Source organism: Acanthochromis polyacanthus, chromosome 12 (assembly GCF_021347895.1).
Source record: "Acanthochromis polyacanthus isolate Apoly-LR-REF ecotype Palm Island chromosome 12, KAUST_Apoly_ChrSc, whole genome shotgun sequence".
Taxonomy (NCBI): Eukaryota; Metazoa; Chordata; class Actinopteri; family Pomacentridae; genus Acanthochromis; species Acanthochromis polyacanthus.
In genome coordinates this window covers 19,134,420-19,154,313 of record NC_067124.1, presented here as the reverse complement: position 1 = coordinate 19,154,313, position 19,894 = coordinate 19,134,420, and the positions used below count along the sequence as shown (strand labels likewise).

Here is a 19,894-nt window from a genome sequence, read left to right as displayed (position 1 = left end):
CAAGGGAAACTTAATCTCTGCATGCATTTATCATGATGTCTTTGAATAGGAGGGGTAGTATGTAAGAGAGAAAAGATACCAGATATGCAGAGGTGTGTACATATTTGCACTGTATGTGTGCTTATCTTCAACGCTCACCTCCTTTTCCCCACATATATGACTGACAGTAGAGCCAGAGGCGGGGCTGGAGGCGGGACCTATCACAGAGACGACGCCTTTGGGTAAAATCTGACACACTGTAAGAAAAACAGGAAAATAAACACTGAATATGCAGACACACACCTTTCCTCTGCTTTGTTTTGATGCCAGCACTGACTTAGCATACAGTAGGGACTGCAGTCAAGGGAAAAAAGAGCAGCAAGAACTGCATGCATTATGTTTTCGGCTTAAGCACTTATTAACACCACATTCTGTCTCAATATAATTTCATTTATTTTGACAGAGACACTCCTAGGACTGCAACTGAGGAGCCCTCCAGTTGCCTACTGCTGTTCTTCACTTGTTAAAACAGCGATTTCCAATGATTTTGAAGACATGCTGCTCTAATTATACCCTGTGGAACTAGAACAGTAACAACAGACTGGTGGTCACCTTCAGTTAGCAAAAGTCATTTAGCATGATTACCCATTTTGGAGGAGGAATTTAATGTGGGAAACATCCATCCATCCATTCTCTATGCACCGCTTTATCCTCACTAGGGTCACGGGGGGAGCTATCCCAGCTGACTCGGGAGAAGGCAGGGGACACCCTGGACAGGTTGCCAGTCTGTCACAGGGCTACATACACAGACAAACAATCACTCACATTCACACCTACGGGCAATTTAGAATTACCAGTTAACCTCAGCATATTTTTGGACTGTGGGAGGAAGCCAGAGTACCCGGAGAAAACCCACGCATGCACAGAGAGAACATGCAAACTCCATGCAGAAAGATCCCAGGCCCAGCCCAGGATTTGAACCGGGGAACTTCTTGCTGCAAGGTTAAAGTGCTAACCACTACACGACTGTGCAGCCCAATGTGGGAAACCGTTTCACATAATTGTAACACATTACATTAACTCTTCATGAAATTATATGATTGTTAAATCAATAATTTGTCTCCCCAGGGATGACTCAAGTGAACATGACTCAGGATAAAGTACAATCAGGCAGAGATTTCACTGTAAACAGCCAACAAATGTTAGGCCTAAATGAAGAAGTTCACTTGTATGTTTGTTGTGAAACACATCCGTAGAAAAATGCTGATATGTCCAGCTTTTTGTTTTAGTTAATTACAATGTGTACCTTTATTTTCAACATAAGAATTTTCTTTTTTGTCTCCAATTTACTGCATAGATATATGACAAACTATATTCATTGTCAGCCCCTTGCTTGACTTAAAGACCATTGTGGTCTTTAAGTGTGGTCTCCAGTTGATCAATAGCCTTAACACTCACATTTCCTCCTGACATAGATGATTTAAAAAATATAGAAACAATTTAAAGGAATTTTTTCATATTTTGGGAAATATGGATAGATGAAAAGAGAGTCCAACAGTTTGTGTGCAGAATAAATATTAAGCTACAACCTGTATATAGAGAATGGGAAGAGGGGGAAACAGAGCCTCGTTCTGTCTAAAAGTAACAGAATTGTAGAACCAACTTCTTCAGTGCTCATCCCTTAACATATTATATATAAAGCTCAAGACTAGAAACAAGAAGTTGCTGGAACTATTTGCTTTGCGATGAGAAGTTGCCAAAAGAAACAATCCTGCGTATAAACCCTGCAAAACAAATGGTCCGTGTACACTTTTTTAAGGAGAAGGCATAATTTATTGTTGAACAAGGTTTAAGGTGTATTTTGATAGAATAAAGCCTTGTTATTAATTTCCTGGTTTTACATCTTTAAGTTCTCAAGGCTTGGTAAGATTAATTAATCTGCTGCAGGCTGTAGTTTGGGTTTGGGATATATAAATATACACTGCTCAAAAAAATTAAAGGAACTCTTTGAAAATACATCATATTTCAATGCGGGGAAAAAACAAACTGGATATTTACATTGATATGGACTGGATGATGTGTTAGGAATGAAAAGTGCCACATTGTTTGATGGGAATGAAAATTATCAACCCCCCAGGAGGGCTAAATTCAAGACACCCCAAAATCAGAATGAAAAACTGATGTGGCAGGCTAGTCCATCTTGCTGAAATTCCTTGGCAGCAACTCAAAATGGTATTCAGTAGTTTGTATGGCCTCCATGTGCTTGTATGCATGACTGACGATGCCGGGACAAGCTCTGAATGAGACGACAGATGGTGTCCTGGGGTATCTCCTCCCAGAACTGGACCAGGGCATCACTGAGCTCCTGGACAGTCTGAGGAGCAACCTGGTGGTGTTGGATGGAACAAAACATAATGTTCCAAAGGTGTTCTATTGGATTCAGGTCAGGTGAGCGTGGGGGCCAGCTAATGGTATCAGTTCCTTCATCCTCCAGGAACTGCATGAGTTCTCTTACCACATAAGACTGGGCATTGTTGTGCACCAGAAGGAATCCAGGACCACTGCACTAATGTAGGGTCTGACAATGGGTCAAAGGATTTCATCTTGATACCTAATGGCAGTCAGAATGCCATCGTCCAGCCTGTAGAGGTCTGTGCATCCCTCCATGGATATGCCTCCCCACACCATCACTGACCAAACCGGTCATGCTGAACAATGTTACAGGCAGCATAACGTTCTCCACGGCTTCTCCAGACCCTTTCATGTCTGTCACATGCGCTCAGGGTGAACCTGCTCTCATCTGTGAAAAGCACAGGGCACCAGTGCTGGACTTGCAAATTCCTGTGTTCTATGGCAAATGCCAGCCGAGCTCCACGGTGCCAGTCAGCGAGCACAGCGGGCACTAGAGGACGCTGGACCCTCAGACCACTCTCATTACATCTCTTTCTGATTGTTTGATCAGAGACATTCACACCAGTGGTCTGCTGGAGGTCATTTTGTAGAGCTATTGCAGTGCTCATCCTGTTCCTCCTTGCACAAAGGAGCAGATACCTGTCCTGCTGATCAGTTGAGGACCTTCGACAGCCCTGTCAAGCTCTCCCAGACTAACTGCCTGTCTCCTGGAATTTCCTCCATGCGCTTGAGAATGTGCTGGGAGACACAGCAAACCTTCTGGCAATGGCATGCATTGATGTGCCATCCTGGAGGAGTTGGACTGTCTGTGGAACCTCTGTAGGGTCCAGGTATCACCTCATGCTACCAGAAGTGACACTTACCCTAGCCAAATGCAAAACTAGTGAAAAACAGTCAGAAAACACTAGGAAGGAAAAAAAATGTCAGTGGCCTTCACCTGTAGACTCATTCCTGTTTTGGAGGTTGTCTCATTGTTACCCCTCTAGTGCATCTGTTGTTAATTTTATGAACATCAAAGCAGCTGAAACTGACTAAAAAGCCCCTCAGTTACTTACTTGACCAGATCATTATACCACATGTTTCACTGATTTGATGCAATACTTTGATTAAAAAGTGTTCCTTAAATTTTTTTTGAGCAGTGTATAGGAGAGGAAGAAAGCCAGTAGATAGCCAGAAGTTAAACTATTCCTTTACATTCAAACCTCTGGTGCTGACCAGTTCCCCAGCTGACACAACACTGGCCATTTTATGCGCTCAGGGGCTAGATCACATCGTGTAAAGAAATGCTTTACTGACATATTTTTGCTGTCTATTAATGTGCACTGAATTCATTTATATTGATGTGATTTCTCTCTGCCCACCTGAAAAATGATTTCACAGACACAGCACAAATAAGTCTGGTGGCTTGACAGTGCTATTCTGACAGCAAAGAAGCTCCTCACTTTCTGGTATGTTTGGCCGGTATTTAAATTCGTTTAAATTAGTCCTCCACAGTATCTGCCACTGTCTGTGAATGTGTGTATATGGTCCCATTGTGCATTTGTGTTGCAAAATGACTGTGTATGTGTGTGTGCATGCATGTGTGAATGCCTGAGTGGGTGACTGTGTGCATTTGTGTGTGTGCATGCATGTGTGAATGCCTGAGTGGGTGACTGTGTGCATTTGTGTGTGTGCAAGCGTGCCTCAGTCAGCTGTAGCTGTAAGATGATGAGCTCTCTGATCCAGAGACCAAAAAACGCTGTGAGCAAACAAGCCTGTCAGAGTCTCCTGCCCATCGGTCAAGGACACACACAGACACACACACCCCTACAACTCAAACATGCACATATGCACACAACCCTTTCTCGGGCACACACAGACATTTTGCCAGTAGCTCGTGGCAGGGTCAGTGACCTATTAGAGTAGGAGCAGGGAGTCTCTGTCTTCTCAGTGGCTGGATTCTGCAGTACTTCTTCTGTCTTTTCAGACTCCAAACATTGCATTTCAGCTCTGTATATCAATACATATTTCATGGGGTAATCTCGGTGGTATGGTGCTGCTTTCCGATGGCCTGCACTGTCGATGTGTATTAGTATTTGATGATTTGTTTTTGTAGTGGCCCTCACAGCAAACAGTGTCAGCTGTTACTGGAGGGCACAGGTTCACTGTTTTTAATGAGCCAGTCTTAGTGGCCCATTACTGGTCTCCAATGGCATGTAAACTAATCAAGAAAAGTCCTTACCGGCATCTAATTGGATGAAGCTGGTAGTGTTTTATCACTGTAGCCATCAGTTGAGGCTGTTGCTCAAAACAATGCAGCTTTTTAGAAAATTGCATTATCTTTTGAAAAACAAATATATATCAGCACCTTTCTAAAGTGCTTTGAAATAAAAACCTGCAGCACTACGTGTATGTACTATGATTCTTTTCTCCTCAATATTGGTCTCTCTGTCCCGCTGGAATTGTTTCTGCTGGCCTTTATCATTCTCTCAGATGGGTTGTGCAAATCTACACCACTGGTTGTCTTCGGAGTGCATGGGTTCCACTCACTGGTGTCAGTAGTGTCGTACTGGGAGTCTTTCTGCAGCTCATATATGTCCACCTCCACTCTCGCTCGGGCTGGACCCTCCATCACGCTGTTGATGTTTTCTCTGGCCAGGGCCAGGGCCAGCCGCTCCCCACGCCCACACACAGACTGGTCATCCAAGATTGCCGCTAAAGAGGCAAAGAAAAACAAGAGAGATGGGGGGGGGTTAGGGGAGAGATGGGACAAAAAATGAAGGTGGTGGAGGAGAGAGAGTGGAAGTACGGGTGAGGAGAAAGCAAAAAGCGTGACAAGGAATCGAGGAGAAGCCAAGAAAACTGGTTAGCAATGTTATCCATGCTTCTACACATGTGGAAATGCATATGAGGAAGACAAGTTGAGCTGACAGATAGAGAGATATACAACCACCAACTTACCAAGAGATCTTGTCAAAAATACAAGACATCAGTAATTAAAGTAGTTACTTGACAATTTGAGAAATATTCTTATTTGCTTTTTGCTGAGGGCTACATGACAACACTGGTGAAACTCCTTTGCCTATTAAATATGAAGCCACAGTCAGGAGATGGTTCACCACTGCAAACATTTATACAAAGGTGAGCCACAGAGGATTGGTCTCATCTTGTCAGAGCAGTGTGTTTTACATGTTGTCACAGTTTTCAAACAGGTTTTCATTGACATATTAATGATTATGAGCAGGGATGCTGTAAATCTTTCTCCTCTTGTAATATTTAGGGTGACAAGCCTCACTTTGAGGAACAAAAATGAAATCAAAGAATGACAACTATGTCAAGAAACTTTTTGACTCAAGGAAAGTGGAAAAGGCAGGACGGCTGGCTACTCACCCATGCGGACCGAGGAGAGCAAGGGGGCCTGACTTAGGGACCGTGGCGGCATGATAACTAGCAGGAAGGAGAGGAAGTGTATTGACAGCAGCAGTGCTGGCAGAGCCGGCATCTTCTACTGCTCCTCATGGAGAATGGTCTGCTGGCTTCCTGTACCACCACCTGCAGGAGTGGAGGACACACTGCATATTACTTCACACAAACCATCTCCTGGCACAAGATGTCTCCCTGAATTGTCATCATGGGGCACATCTTCAGTTTGCGCAGTCATATTTGCATTAAGTGGGAGCCCCTATAACTTTACAACACATACAACACGCTTTCACACTCTGCTATAAAGATGTTCACTGTCATATCACAGAGACAGCCTGGTCCTATGCATACAGTTTGTCTAATAATATAATACAGTACACACAACTCTATTACTGTCTGATGTGTAAAGTCTGCTGTTTAGAAGTGACAGGATTCAGCCATGAAGAGATCTCCAAAGGCAGTTCAAAGTAAATCTCATATAAATCCAGCACATACATACCTACACTGCACATATGCATGCACACACGTGTTCATAATTAAGTAACTGCAAACACAGAGACTATGGTCACATATAAGAAACACAAAAACATAAGTGCCAAGACAACCGCCTTGAACATACGCAATAAGAAACTACAAACACTCCACGTCTGTACACATTTACATCCTTTCTATAACCTAACCTCAACCCCCACCTTCAAGCAGACGCACAAACACCAAAAAAAAAGAACACAAAGAGAGCTCAGCTGAGCTCCAGCGGTGCTAAGCAACCTTCTCCAGGAGTGACAAATCCTTGCTCTGACTGACAACATGACAAGGCAGTGTGAAAGGATGGAGAGATGAAGGGAGGGATGAAGACAGAAGAGAGGAGTGTGACAGACAAGCAGGAAGGTTGAGGGAGGGGTGGTGTTGGTGATGGGACAATGGTGGTAGACGCTGTTGACCTGAGAATGTTTCCAGTGTCTGCTTTACCAGACTGAGCTATAGACGATCTGACGGACAGCTGGAACAGTTAGTTCAGGACCTTCAATTAACCCTTACAGCTATAAACAAGGGGTGCTGGTTGTAGTAGGAGGCTGAACGTAGACTCTGACAAGTGCATGTGGGGGTGGAACTAAGCTGTCATTATGTCTTTGTGTATACACTTGTGTGTATATTAAAAACAAAGATCAAGCGGTTTGTCAGTCACTTTCTCAAAATAACATGCCATTACTTTCCATCCTTATTTCATATTGCTATTTTTACTTTAGGATCTTAAATGTATGTTTTTTCTCCAGTCACTTTTCCAACACTAGCTTGGTTTTAAGGTGTTTCAAGTACATAAAAAATCTGCAGCATAACTCTTTGAATCCTTTCACATCTTATAAACCAACCACACTTCACTTTTTTGTTTCCTCTGTTCTCTGTGTAGTTACTGACCTTCACTTTCTTCTTCTCTAAGTTACTGCGTCTGTCATTCATAGGGGGGACAAAGGTTTCCGTCACCATGCTTGTAATACTAATAGCATGCACTGAACTATGGAGATGGCTGTGCTGCTTTCATTATGGTTACCGCAGGTCAAAGTGAGCAGAGGCAAGGCTATCTGTATGTGCGACACATTATATATATTAACAGGCACACAGTGGGAGTAATTTTCCTTCTCATCATTTACAATAAATCATTGTAGTTCAACACAGTGCGTTACAGTTAAGTTCCCAATAAATTAATTACTGCACCAAGTTCAAAGTTCCATGCTGTTGTCAAATTTGGGTGTATGAGTGCAATGGTTATGCAACAGCTGATTGTTTTGACCACACTGTGAAAACACAAAGGGATGCTGCTGTTGCACAGCTGTGCATTGTGCCTCGCAGTGCTGCATTTGCTGGCTGTTATCCTACTACTATATTCCGTTTGCTTCCCACACCAATGGTCTCTTTCTCAATTTACTCTTCCCCAAAGTGTGTGTGTGGTGTCCGTACCTGTGTGTTTATTCCACAGTATGTATGAGCATGCGCTTACCTTGTGAGTGTGATGGAGTATTGATCGAGCCCAGCACAAGTGGCGGGCCCTCAGGTGCAGTCAATCAAAACAATGGGGAACCTATCATGGGAGTGCTGCATTTCACAGGAGCCATCTGATTGGCTATTACCAAGAAGCAGATTGCTATGATGACGAATAAGATCCTAACCGAGGCCATGCCTTCATCAATAATGGAATGAAACCGGTGCGCTTTCAGTGTTATTGAGAGATATTGACAGCATTAGAAAGAGAAGATTATGGTATCTATACTGTGTTGAGGAGAAGAGGGGGAGGGAGGAAGGCAATGGAAAGCTGTGATAGAAGTAAGGAAAATGGAAAAGAGGGAGGGGGGAAGCAGAGGGAATGTGCTCAAAATGATGAGGGAATAAAAGAACAAAATTGAATACAGAGAGAAGAGATTGTCTGCAGAAAGAGACAGAACAGGATAGAGACAGAAAGGCAGAAGAGCAGCGGTGAAAAAGTATATTTGCTCAAGGACTGTGCTCGGGTATAAACGTGAAGTGCTTGCACTCTACTTGAGTATTTTAAAATGAATTTAACTTTATACTTTCACTGCATTTCAAAGAGAACTATTAAACTTTTTATTCCACTACATTTTGGATATCCAGTAGCTGGTTTTCTGAAATAAAAATATCCAAATAAATAGATGATCAACTTACAAAACAGGATTCATTGTTTCAGAATAGGCTCCCAATAGTAAGTACATGCTATAATCCACTATGATAAAATACACAGGGGACACACTGTACTGTCCCATTGTCCTATCATTACCTGAACAGGTGAACCTTGTTTGTTAGATTGTGTTATACTCATCAGTGCTCCTTGTATTACAAAGAAAATTAAATTCCTTACCAGTAACAGGAAAACAATCATCTCACGATATTCATCTATGAAGCTTTACAGCTGAAGCTTCAAGTCTGCGACTTTTTAAAAAATATATATTACGCTTAATTACAAAGTCCAAAAAATACTGAACTCCAAATACACATCTACAAAATATATTATCTTGCATGGAGAGTTTAAAAGGAAAGAACTGCAAACTGCACCAAAGTCCCCTTCTCTTAGGGCAATTTGAGATGATCAAGCTTTATAATCCGACATTTTTGTAACTGAACATGTCATTTTATTGTTGGTTGTTTGACTTGGTGCTTTTGTGAATGGGTTGTGACTATTAATGGTTTATGTACTTTATCTAAAAACGGGTCATTTTTGATTAAGTGCTCTCTGATGTTGCTTTTAATGATTTATTGAGATGTGACATTACATTTGGATGACAGCAATAGTGCCAGCAAATTCTGTTCTTGTCATTACTGTAATTATTGCTATTTTCAGAGGGCACCCTGCACAGCTGTCCTTATTAGCAGCTTTATGTTTGTTTAGCCACAAGGGAGCCTTTTCCTTGTCAATCAGGAGCAGAGGGACCACAGCAGGGCCAGACTGTTTCCAGTTACTCCGGCTATAAATTGATTTACCAATGCACAGCTAGTAAATGGGTGCAGTGTTAACATTTTCACAAACGTTCACCTTTTTAAAATAATTTAAACTTGTTACACTGTTTAGAAACAGCAGGGAACATTTATTTAATTGCTACATTTAAATACCTGTCCTACATTACCTTTGTTGATATAGTTTGAAGCAGATTTGATGCTAGTTAATTTGCAGAATCCTCCAAAGCTGCAAAGTGCAGTTCACCGTTGAGCGAATAAAATCCAGGGCAAACATTGTATAAGGAACTAAAAGATTTTCAGGGAAGTTTGATGATCATCATGAGAATACCCGTTTTAATTTCTTAATCACTGCAGGTGATTGTAAGAGAAGAAGTAGCTGTGAAGTAGTGTACTGCAGTGGAGGGAATTCAGGGAAACAGATGCAATAAGAAACAAACTGAGTGCAAATGGTGAGACACTACTGCCGTGTATAATTTGCGCGGGCTGTGCTTCTGGCTGTCGTACGAGCTCCGTTGCTGCAGTAGTACATGGCTGAGTCCCTGTAGCAGTTGGGTGTCAGTCTGCGGGGAGCTGGAGCAGCAAGGGGACCACGCGGAGCCAGACAAGTCTGAGATGTACAGAACACACTGCGACGAGCTCTCCTCAGTAGCTTTCATTCTGCACCCTGCTGTAAGTCACCTCACACGCTGGCACCGCTGAAAATACGCACAAGCTAAAATACATAAATATCCTGACATTTTCCTTGTCATCTCTCTGTTTCCCCCCCATTCCCTCACCCGCTGTCCTCAAGCCCCACCACCATCACTAACACTTCTTCCCTACCAAGCATCCTGCCTCTTCTCCCTCCAAACTCTCTTCTTTAGCCTGTCCTCACCTCTTCCTCTTTTGCCTTCCATCACATGTGTGCATGCTGTGGAGGGGGAGTACTGATTGTACACTTGGCTGACAGGCACAGTAATGGGCAACTTGCTCAGTATATGAATATGTGCATGTACTGTGTGTGTTTGAAGATTTTTCTGTCTGCTGCATGCATTAATCTTCATGTGGCTATGAAAAGAAGCATATTTGTGTGTGTTTTCTGTTCTGTTTGTGTGCGCATGTACGAGAGACTTGGCATCTTGCTTGTAGTGTCTGCAGAGCCTATTATGAAAAAGAAAACCGTAAAATCAGAGATCTTAATTATCTGGAGAGAGGAAGAGGAAGAAAGGATGGGTGAGTTGTATGGCAGGCAAGGATGCAATGGGGGGGGGGGGGGGGGGGGGGGAGTATGGAGAAAATCAGAAAACAAGGGAATGCTATCTTGCCTGGCACCCTCGGGCAGATGAAGAGGATGAACGGAGACTAAGGCAGAGGAAGCAGGATGAGCGATAGCAGGGGAGCAGTGGGAAAACGAAGGGATGCAGAGAAAGACAGAAAGAACTCGGATGGAGAAAAGTAGCTTGGGGTGGGGCAGGGAAGGAGGGGCTGAGGAGAAGGAGAGGAGACGTGTTTCGGTGGGTATGCTGCCCAACTATTTTGTTTCCCCCCCCCTTCTGTCTTATTGTATGGCACGAGAAAATCTGACAGTTATCAAAATGGAAGGATGAATCAATCCGATAATTGAATTTGCAAGTGGAACAGCTTCAGTGGCTCTGGATTTAAGAAGACTGCACTGCCAGTCATTATGGAACACAAGTGTTATTTTGCTCATTCTTCTCTTGGTTAAAGCCTGTTGCAGACATTTAAGAGCATTTAATAACCCCCACACGTTATAGATGAGGTGGGAAGGTGACTTGGTGTGTTTCTGTATGTCCTTTGTGTACAAATGTGGGTCAGTGAAAGCGGGAAAATATAGAGAACACTTTGCTTACCTCTTTTGTTGGATTAAGACTGTAGTACTTTGTAGCACGTGTTCTTTTTTCACACTGATTCAGCATTTTTTACTTTGCACCTACTTTCTTTCTCCTAATCTACCGCTCCAATCTTCCCATCTTTGACTTTTTCATCTTTTTTAGCTTTATCCTCCACTCTATAGCACCATGTCTCTGTTTTTCTTCTGCCTTTTACTTTCACAGCATTTCCCTTTTGTGGATTTTTATCATCTGTCCTTTTTTATTTTATTCTTACTGCCAGTCTTGTTGTTACATTGTGTTGAGATTTCAGATTATAGGCATGTCAGGGTTCAAGATAAAGTATAACTTTGGGGGGGGAAAGGTTTTATTCATATGATGGCTGCAATTCAGTAAATCGGTGCAGCAATAAATGCCCTGCGAAGCTTGTAATGTCGAATGTTTGCTTCTGCTAAGAGTTCCTATTATTCTAGATGTAGCCACATTACAAAGCGCAGTCTCAAAACTTTGTTGATCAACACGTCTCACATCAACTCTATCATGAGTGAGCTTTAACATGTTGATTCTGTAAACCCCAAAATAACATCCACTGACAATATTTTTCAGTATCAAGTGTAAGACTTTTGAAAAAATAATGTCTTTCTACACACTGAAAGTGAGGCAACTCAAACCTCTGGTGTAAGGTCAGGAAAAAAACAGGTTCCAGTTTTTTACAAAGCCAATACTCTGCATTGTACTGACAAAAATTCCTCCTGTTCTTTCAGCTTTCTGTACAAAAATCAACTGAGCTACTGAAAACACGTAGAATTCATTTAACAGCACATTACTTCCTGCACCGTTACCACGCAACTGACAATAGAAAAGAAGAAGACCGTCTTTGAGAGAAATGTAATTTTATCTTTGCCATCAGCAGATTACTAATTAACATTTTGATTATCATTATGTATCAAAATGCCAATAAAAAAATACTGGCTTGTGCTAGACAAATGTTTATTTTCACCATTTTCTTATGAATGTAAATGGAATGTGGGCTGTTCACCAGACAAAACAAACAATGAAAAGATGTCACTTTGGCTTTCACAAGTGCACTGGACTTTATTTTTTCCAATTTCCTTTTCCAACAAAACGAATAAATAATCAAAACAGGCACCCTAATCACATGACTGTTTTTTGTGAGCTGCATTAGGTGTTCATATGTTCCACCCAGGTCTCCAGCTTTCTGTCTTGCTGCCACTTCCATTCATTTCTTTTATGTCTTCACCTTGTCCTGGATCAGGATGGCTGCAGACACTCTGATCTCTCATTTTCACCCTCTCACTTTCTCTCTGCTGTCCTTCTTCCCCCACCTCTCTAACTTGTCTCCCTCAGCCTCCATCTATTTTGTCTCTATTCCTCAGGAACACTCTATACCCCTGTCTCTTTACTGACCTCTCTCTTCTCTCTCTCCCTATCTTAGCTCTCAGCGGTCTCTTCAATCTCGACAGTGCACTTTCTCTGTTACAGTCCTTCCTCTCTCTCTCTCTCTCTCTCTCTCTCTGTTCATTGAACATGGATAAATTCTTCCCAGTGTTCTCCTTGACAAAGAGGCCCTCAGTCAGTGACACCGCCAGCTTGGGGATCCACCAAGCTCCTGTGACACTGTCACATCCGAGTATGTCACACACAAACACACACACCCAAGCATCCACTAGCAGTGCACACATACACTAACTCTCAAAGAAGGCTCAAAGAACAATTGGTGTGTACTCGCTTATGCGTAAGTGTGTCCTTTTGTTTTCTCTGCGCCCGCATGCCGCTGCAAATCTGTATGTTATTTGTTGGTATGTGCCAACGGGGACTTTACGTTTTAACGTTCCTCCCTGCATGCATATGTACCACCCACTGCTCAGATCAGTGTGGGTGGGGGTGGGGGGTTGACGTTCAGTGCGCTGGTTTCCCCAGGAACTGTTCAGTGTCTATAGCTGTCAATGCAGGCCCAACTTGTTGCAGCTGTGGCTTATATAAGCACAGCAGTTTAATTACAATTAGAAGCTCTCCTTGAACTCACTTGCCCCTTGGCTTGCTGGGAGAGCTAAAATTTGCATTCAGAAAAAAGCCTTGGAAAAAATAAGAATGATATTTTTACACATGGTGCTGCAAAGAGAACAATGTCGGAGTAAGAACGGTGCACTGTCAGTTCAAATCACTGTTAGCTATTAGGTGGACGTTACAGTGGATATGAAATGTTTCACTTTCATCATAAATGGACAGTACATGTTTAGTCATGAGACTTTATATCATCATATTGGTTTACTGTGTAGTATTTGACTTAAATATGCCCCATTCTTAGACTGTCTTGTTTCTTGTGTTTTTTACAGTTTTTTTTGGCCATTTTTTAGCTGTCTTTTTCCTAACTGCTTCTTCTGCACAGCCGGCCATCCGAGGAGGAGGGATGTCTTTTTGAATTGCTTCTCCTGAGGTTTCTTTGTATTGTATTTTTTCCGCTTATGTGCTAAAGGATTTTCTTTTCTTGTGTGTGTGTATTTTATTTTCTTAGAGGGCTTAGCATGTGGCGATGTTGTGAGCCTGTGAAGTCAACTGAGATACTTAGATACCATATTACTATATAAAAATAAATCTCAGCTAATTTGTCTTGTTTTTAACGGATGCCATGTCACCAGGATCTTATACCAACACAGATCTTGACGCAGACTATTCAAATTATTTCCATTACAGCAAGAGAAACTGTGTTACATCATGAAAGCATTTCAGAGTTAGAAGTTTTGTTTGTTCGATCAGTCAGACCACAAAACCGTCACAGCGCAGAGATGTTTGTGAATCACTTGAAGCCGTTGAGGAAATATTGCTTTAAAATGACTACATATTTACAGTGAACATGAAATACAATGCGGAAACAGCACGGCTGCACGCAGCGAGACAGACAAAGGTAGTGTCTTTGCCTTCGCACTGCCATAGCTCTGTGATGAACCACTGAACTGACTCCACACAGCTCTCCCACTTAAACACCCACATGCTGCACTCATACGCGCGTCCACACACATTTAACAGAGATAAATTCACAAGCGCTTAACAGACAAATTCACACAAACATATCCAACGTATTCGCCTTCATGTACAAACACACATATGCATACATATACACAGGTTGGAGATTAAATGACTCAGATTTTGCTCTCTCTCTCTCTCTCTCTCTGTCTCCCTCTCTCTCATATTGTCAGGTTATGCTGCCGTGGCAACAGAGTCGAGGATGAGAGGAGGAGGGAGTGAGAGCGGCGAGGAGGAGTGCGAGGGAGACAGATAGAGAGAGGAGCTGGTGATGGAACAGGTAAATGAGAGATCGGGGAGTCAGAGCCCACTGGACATGTGAATAAGGGCTTCGTCGCTGCTGCACCGTGTGTCCGTACGTGTGCTCTTGCAGTGACGGGCAAAAACAGAAACAATGTGTTCCGTCTACGTGCCCCAGAACAAGCCTGCACACTGCGCTGAGTCAAGTGTGTGCACTATATGACTGGGACATGTTGTGTGTCCACTCAGATCATTGTGTAATTTTGTCTCCTACGATTACATCTAAAATTGGTCACATAAGATCAGGAAAAGCCATCATGTAATCATTGCTGGTAGAGAACAACTGAGAGTGGAGCAGAAACACTAATACAGAAGCAGAGTGGGAAAAAAGCATGGAAATGAAGGGGTAACTAAGTGCTGTGAAAGCGCCCTTGTGATTAAAGTTTACATGCGAGGCTTCTGGTTTGTGTTTTCGTCTGTACTAATTTGCTTTGCAGAAAGCAGAATGCTCAAATTTGGTTTGTTTTCAGCTGCCCCGGGCAAGAGACAAATTCTCTCTGACTGCACTTCCCAGACTCAGTTCAACATCTGAAAAGGATTCACTTGCATCGGTGCAAAGCAAAGACTAAAATATGTAGGGCAAGCCCCTGTTCTCATTCAGGAGAGGAACCATCACGCTTCTTGTAGTGTTAAAATTGCCAAGTAGAATGTGAGGGTTAAAATCGTATTAAAAAAATAAAATCTTACATCATGCCTTCAGACTATTTCTACCAGCTCTTTCATTTAAGACATTCCACAAAGAAATCTGCGAGAAACCTCTTTCACTGCTCAAGAAAAAGACAAGTGTGTATGGATTTGTAATGAATGAACAAGGCTTGAATCATCTCTATGTCGTTTTATGATTGCTGCAGGTATTATGAAAGACTTTCAGAGAGCTGGTAATACAATATAAAAACATGAGTTTCCAGTAAATATCTTTGAGACATTCAACAGACATTTAACATGATGTTTGAAAGGATCAGATAAACCGATGACTTTAAAATTAACAACAGCATAAGAACAGCATTTTATCAGCCACTCTTAAGTACTTCCCGGCCAGTTCAATCTTCTGTCTGAATCCTGAAGCCTTCGTCACATTTTCTTGTTTATCTGTCATTTTTTTTTCGGCAGGCACTGTGCAATGAATAAAAATATAATCTAATTTACTGAAAACAAATGTAGTAATTATCCTGTCTTATCATACTTCATGTTTCTTCATCTGACATTGTTTTCTCGTTGTGCTGAAAATTGTGCCTTGGGATAAATGCATAAAAAATGCATTTCTACTTGTGACGCTGCTGCTAAAATAGCTGAGAACGTTGCATTAGTGCCAGACGGTGAATATATAAGCCATGAATAATGCCATGCGATTCAAGACGGCGGCAATCTGTGTTGACTCAGCGACAATCTGAAGTCTGTGTCTTAACAGATAATACTGACTTGGCCTTCATGTTGCTAAAGCAGGAAAGTGTGAGACTCGCCAAAACTAATTATAAACACGGTATCTAGAAATAAGAGAATGTATACTTGAAATAATACAAATGAGTAACTGTATTTCTAGCTCATAAATGTGTATATGTAGTATAGATTCCTGGTGGCTGCACTGGATTATGTAATTGATTACATTATTTGAGCAATTTAATTTAAAAAAGTACAAACAGCACTACTCGTTTAAAAGATGCCACAGAAGTGACAAGAGAACACAATGAAGTCCTGGAGGATCTTTTGTATTGTGTCAGGATTCGGAATGAGAGCTCAGATGCAGAGAATGGACTGGCACGCAAGGTTTTAAGTTTTAAAGGCTTTATTGCCAAGATACAATGCCAAAAAGGAATTAGCTCACAGGCGGAAGGCTAACAGGCAAAAACAACGAAGAAGGTAAGTCTACTGCTACTAGCAGCTGAGAAGACTAACTGGAGACCAGGACTCACAGTGGGTAACACCCAGGCAAGAACTGGGGCTAAACTAAATACACGAAAACAAGGCAGGGAAAATAACTAAAAGCGAAGCCTCTGGTTTGATACTACAAACTCACCAAGGAGAAATAACGAAACTGAATCAACACGCTAGGAATGAAATAAACTACAACGAAAATTCTAAGTACTCAATGAAGCTCGGACTGGGCTTCGGCTGGAGTGAGTGTCCGGGGAGGGGTAGCAGCAGTGGGGTCGATGGTTGTGAACGGTGGACGGAACAATGGAGACGGTAGGTGGCTTTCCAGGTGGCCGCGGAAGGGTCCGGGTGAGGAATGGAGGAAGCCAAGACGGTGGACGGTAGGTGCAGGTGGAACAGGGAAGGTGGTTTCACGATCCAGCACAGGGAGACGAGTGGCGTCTGTTCTTGTAGTCGAGCAAGTGAAGCTGATTGGCTGAGACCACACGTGCTCCAAATCCAGCAGTTGATTACAATGAGCCGCAGCTGTTGCTGCAGCCACAAGGTGCAGACACCTAAAAAGGAAAAAGGGGAGGGGAGGAAGCACTAGCCAGAGCTGTCAGCAGCCAGCTTGACATATTGTGTCTCATGATGGAAAGAACATGAGTATGAATATGACGTTGGTTTATGTTATCCTGGCTCTCCTATGTCGTCCTTCATTCTACAGTCTGTGATACACAGCATACATGAAATAACAGGAAAATATACTCACACGCAAAAGAAACGCAAGTTTCTTTTACCCGATGAAAAATTAAATTTGGTTTCCCAAAACAAAAATGCATTTGGTACTTTGTGGTGCATGGTGTGTTCTTAACATTTTCTGTTGCGTTTTGTAAGGTTGGTGTGAAAACGGAAAACAGAAAACGAATCGTCGCAATACACCAATGCATTGATGATGTGGACATGATTCACACTTTGCACGTGCAATTGAATATGCACGATTTATCGACACCTTCAGTGGGTATAAATTTCATTCAAGATCATAGGCATTTCACTTGCTGTTTAACTATGCCATGCTTAAACCAAATTGAGAGGAACCAAGCCATCGGACGTCTGCAAGCTGGAGAGTCTGTCCGAGACATTGCCCGTCACTTTCATGTCAACATCACCACCATTTACCATCTCCAGCGTCGATACAACACCACACAGAGCACCGATGACCTTCCCCGAAGCGGACAACTTTCACACCAACCTTACAAAAAGCAACAGAAAATGTTAAGAACACACCATGGACCACAAAGTACCAAATGCATTTTTGTTTTAGGAAACCAAATTTAATTTTTCATCAGGTAAAAGAAACTTGCATTTCTTTTGCGTGTGAGTATACATTTTAATGTTGTGCTTTGCCAGATTGTGGATGAATGCGTTTAACCATAAACTATACCTTTTAATTAAATGCTTGCAGTTCTGCCCTGCATTTTCACCCGCTGGCTGCAGCCTTTTATTTATGACTAAACACACATTATAATGGCCGATTGTTTCACGCTGTGATTATATAGTATGACATAAAAGTGTCAGTTTTGGCATCAGTTTTATGACTTAGCCGGAAACACCTTGTCCAATCCTGATTGACGTTAACCTTGCTAAGCTTTTAAACCAGCTGTGATAATAATCTGAACAAGAATAGTTATAAAATTACTTTTTTAGATCTGTGGTCTAACCTGGGGCCATTGGTCGGTATCTATCAAAATTTTATTCCCTAAAAAACTATTTAACACTTTGCCCGAATATCTTGCATGTGTCCTCAAGACACACGTGACTGAGTCTAAAATTTATCACCTCCACTCAAAACAAGACATCACACTATTAGGACTGACTTGTGAGGGAAGAGGGATGAGGCAACGAGATTCAGTAAAATACTTAAATATGGAGTGACTCTGCACTGTAAAAGCATTGTTGGGCATTATTTTTTGCATAAAAACCCTTTTTGTGTATCAATTTGTGCTAAATGCACAACAGAATTCTCAATTGCTCACGACCAGAAACAATTTTCTCCCCTCGAATCTGGATGGGAAACAAGAAAAGACTTCACATAAAGCAAAAGTAACAATGTTTTGGGGGATTCAGCCATTTAGAATGATTACTGCAATGTTTTGAAAGGACTAATGCTTTTTCTACACGTCAGGTTTCAATACTGTCACATGAGAAATGAGCAAAATATATGTGACAATAATTGGATTTTTTTAAACAAAGCATTACAATACATTTAGTACAATAACACAATATGTGACACAGAAGACTGTGGGAAGGCTGTGGCCTATCTGTGCGGAGTTTGCATCTTCTTCTGTCTGCATGTTCTGGCTCCTTCCCACAGTCCATGTATAGGGTAATTGGTGATTTTAAATTGGCTGTCTTTTCGTGTTAGCCCTGAGATGAAGGGGTGACCTGTCCAGGGTGTACTCTGCCTCTTGCCCAGTGTCAGCTGGGATAGGCTCCAGTCCCCCGTGACCCTCTGCAGAATACTGCCGGTTTAGCAAATGAAGAGATTAATGGAAAGCAAAGTGATAATGTAATACTGTTTTAATAACTATTACTACTTATCAACAGAAAAAAAAATTAAATGCATTGTGCTACAACAAAATGCAACAACCTTCTGTAACCAATTAGAGATAAAAGAGAATGTTTTGTTATTAATGCACAATCTGTACTAATATTCTCCTGGCGAGTGTTTTCTCACTGTATGTTTTTTGCTGCTCAGATCACGCTGTACAGAAGCTCTGGACTTCAATATATATTTCATCATATTGAGGGTATGATGGGATTCTGTCCAAGGTCAACAGCGGAGCACCCGGGACCAGAGGTCTGAAGCACAACGGCGGCTCCACTGATCAAAAACATCGTATCTGGCAAATGATGAATAATTTCTTGTCTTCTAGACCTTGAATCTATCTGTAAGTCAATATTTAATGTCCCTCACCAGACAAATTGGCTGTTCAACCATCTTCCCAGACCATGTTTAAGCTACCTCACAGCCAGCAAATAAAAGAAAAGAAAAGCCTTATTCGTACGAGAAATGCAGGTCACATTCAGGCTGCATGTGCCTGTGTCTCCATGATCAGAGTGTAACCTTCACAAGGTTAATTAAGTGAATCAGTTTGCCATTCAATGGTCAAACACTGCTGCGCTACATTCAGCTCAGTTTTCTCATGCTAAAATGTTGGTCATCTCTCTGCCTGGTCTATACTAATAGATCATAGCATATGCTAAAAGCAATGTCTGCTGGAATATTTATGCAACAGCACCATATTTAATGCAGGATTACAATTTGTTTGCTCCATTGTTCAGTAAATCACTACCAAGCACTGGTGAATAAATGCATAATACATTTAGTTAGCCCATGGTACATTAGCCTTTGAAATTCCACAACTTACTACAGAATTATGTATATCCGCATTAATTTTTTATACTGCTTACAACTGGCAACTCAAATTAGCATCACTCATTTATACTACTTGATCTGGGTCAGGTTTAAGTTAATTATGCATAACAAATGTGTGTATACTCAACTGCTTTCTTATTTGAATAGCTGTTTGTAGTGTGCAGCCACAGTC

The 19,894-nt window shown here is 41.8% G+C and overlaps 1 protein-coding gene across 1 annotated transcript in view; it reads right to left on the bottom strand.

Annotated features, from left to right (window-relative positions):
- Window positions 1–19,894, bottom strand: part of grik5 (glutamate receptor, ionotropic, kainate 5) — a 99,403-nt gene that overhangs the window by 31,292 nt on the left and 48,217 nt on the right. Inside the window, 3 exon segments of the mRNA XM_051956388.1 lie at window positions 139–236; window positions 4,921–5,085; window positions 5,761–5,922. Of these exon segments, the coding sequence (XP_051812348.1) occupies window positions 139–236; window positions 4,921–5,085; window positions 5,761–5,872 (375 nt within the window). The 5' untranslated portion in view covers window positions 5,873–5,922.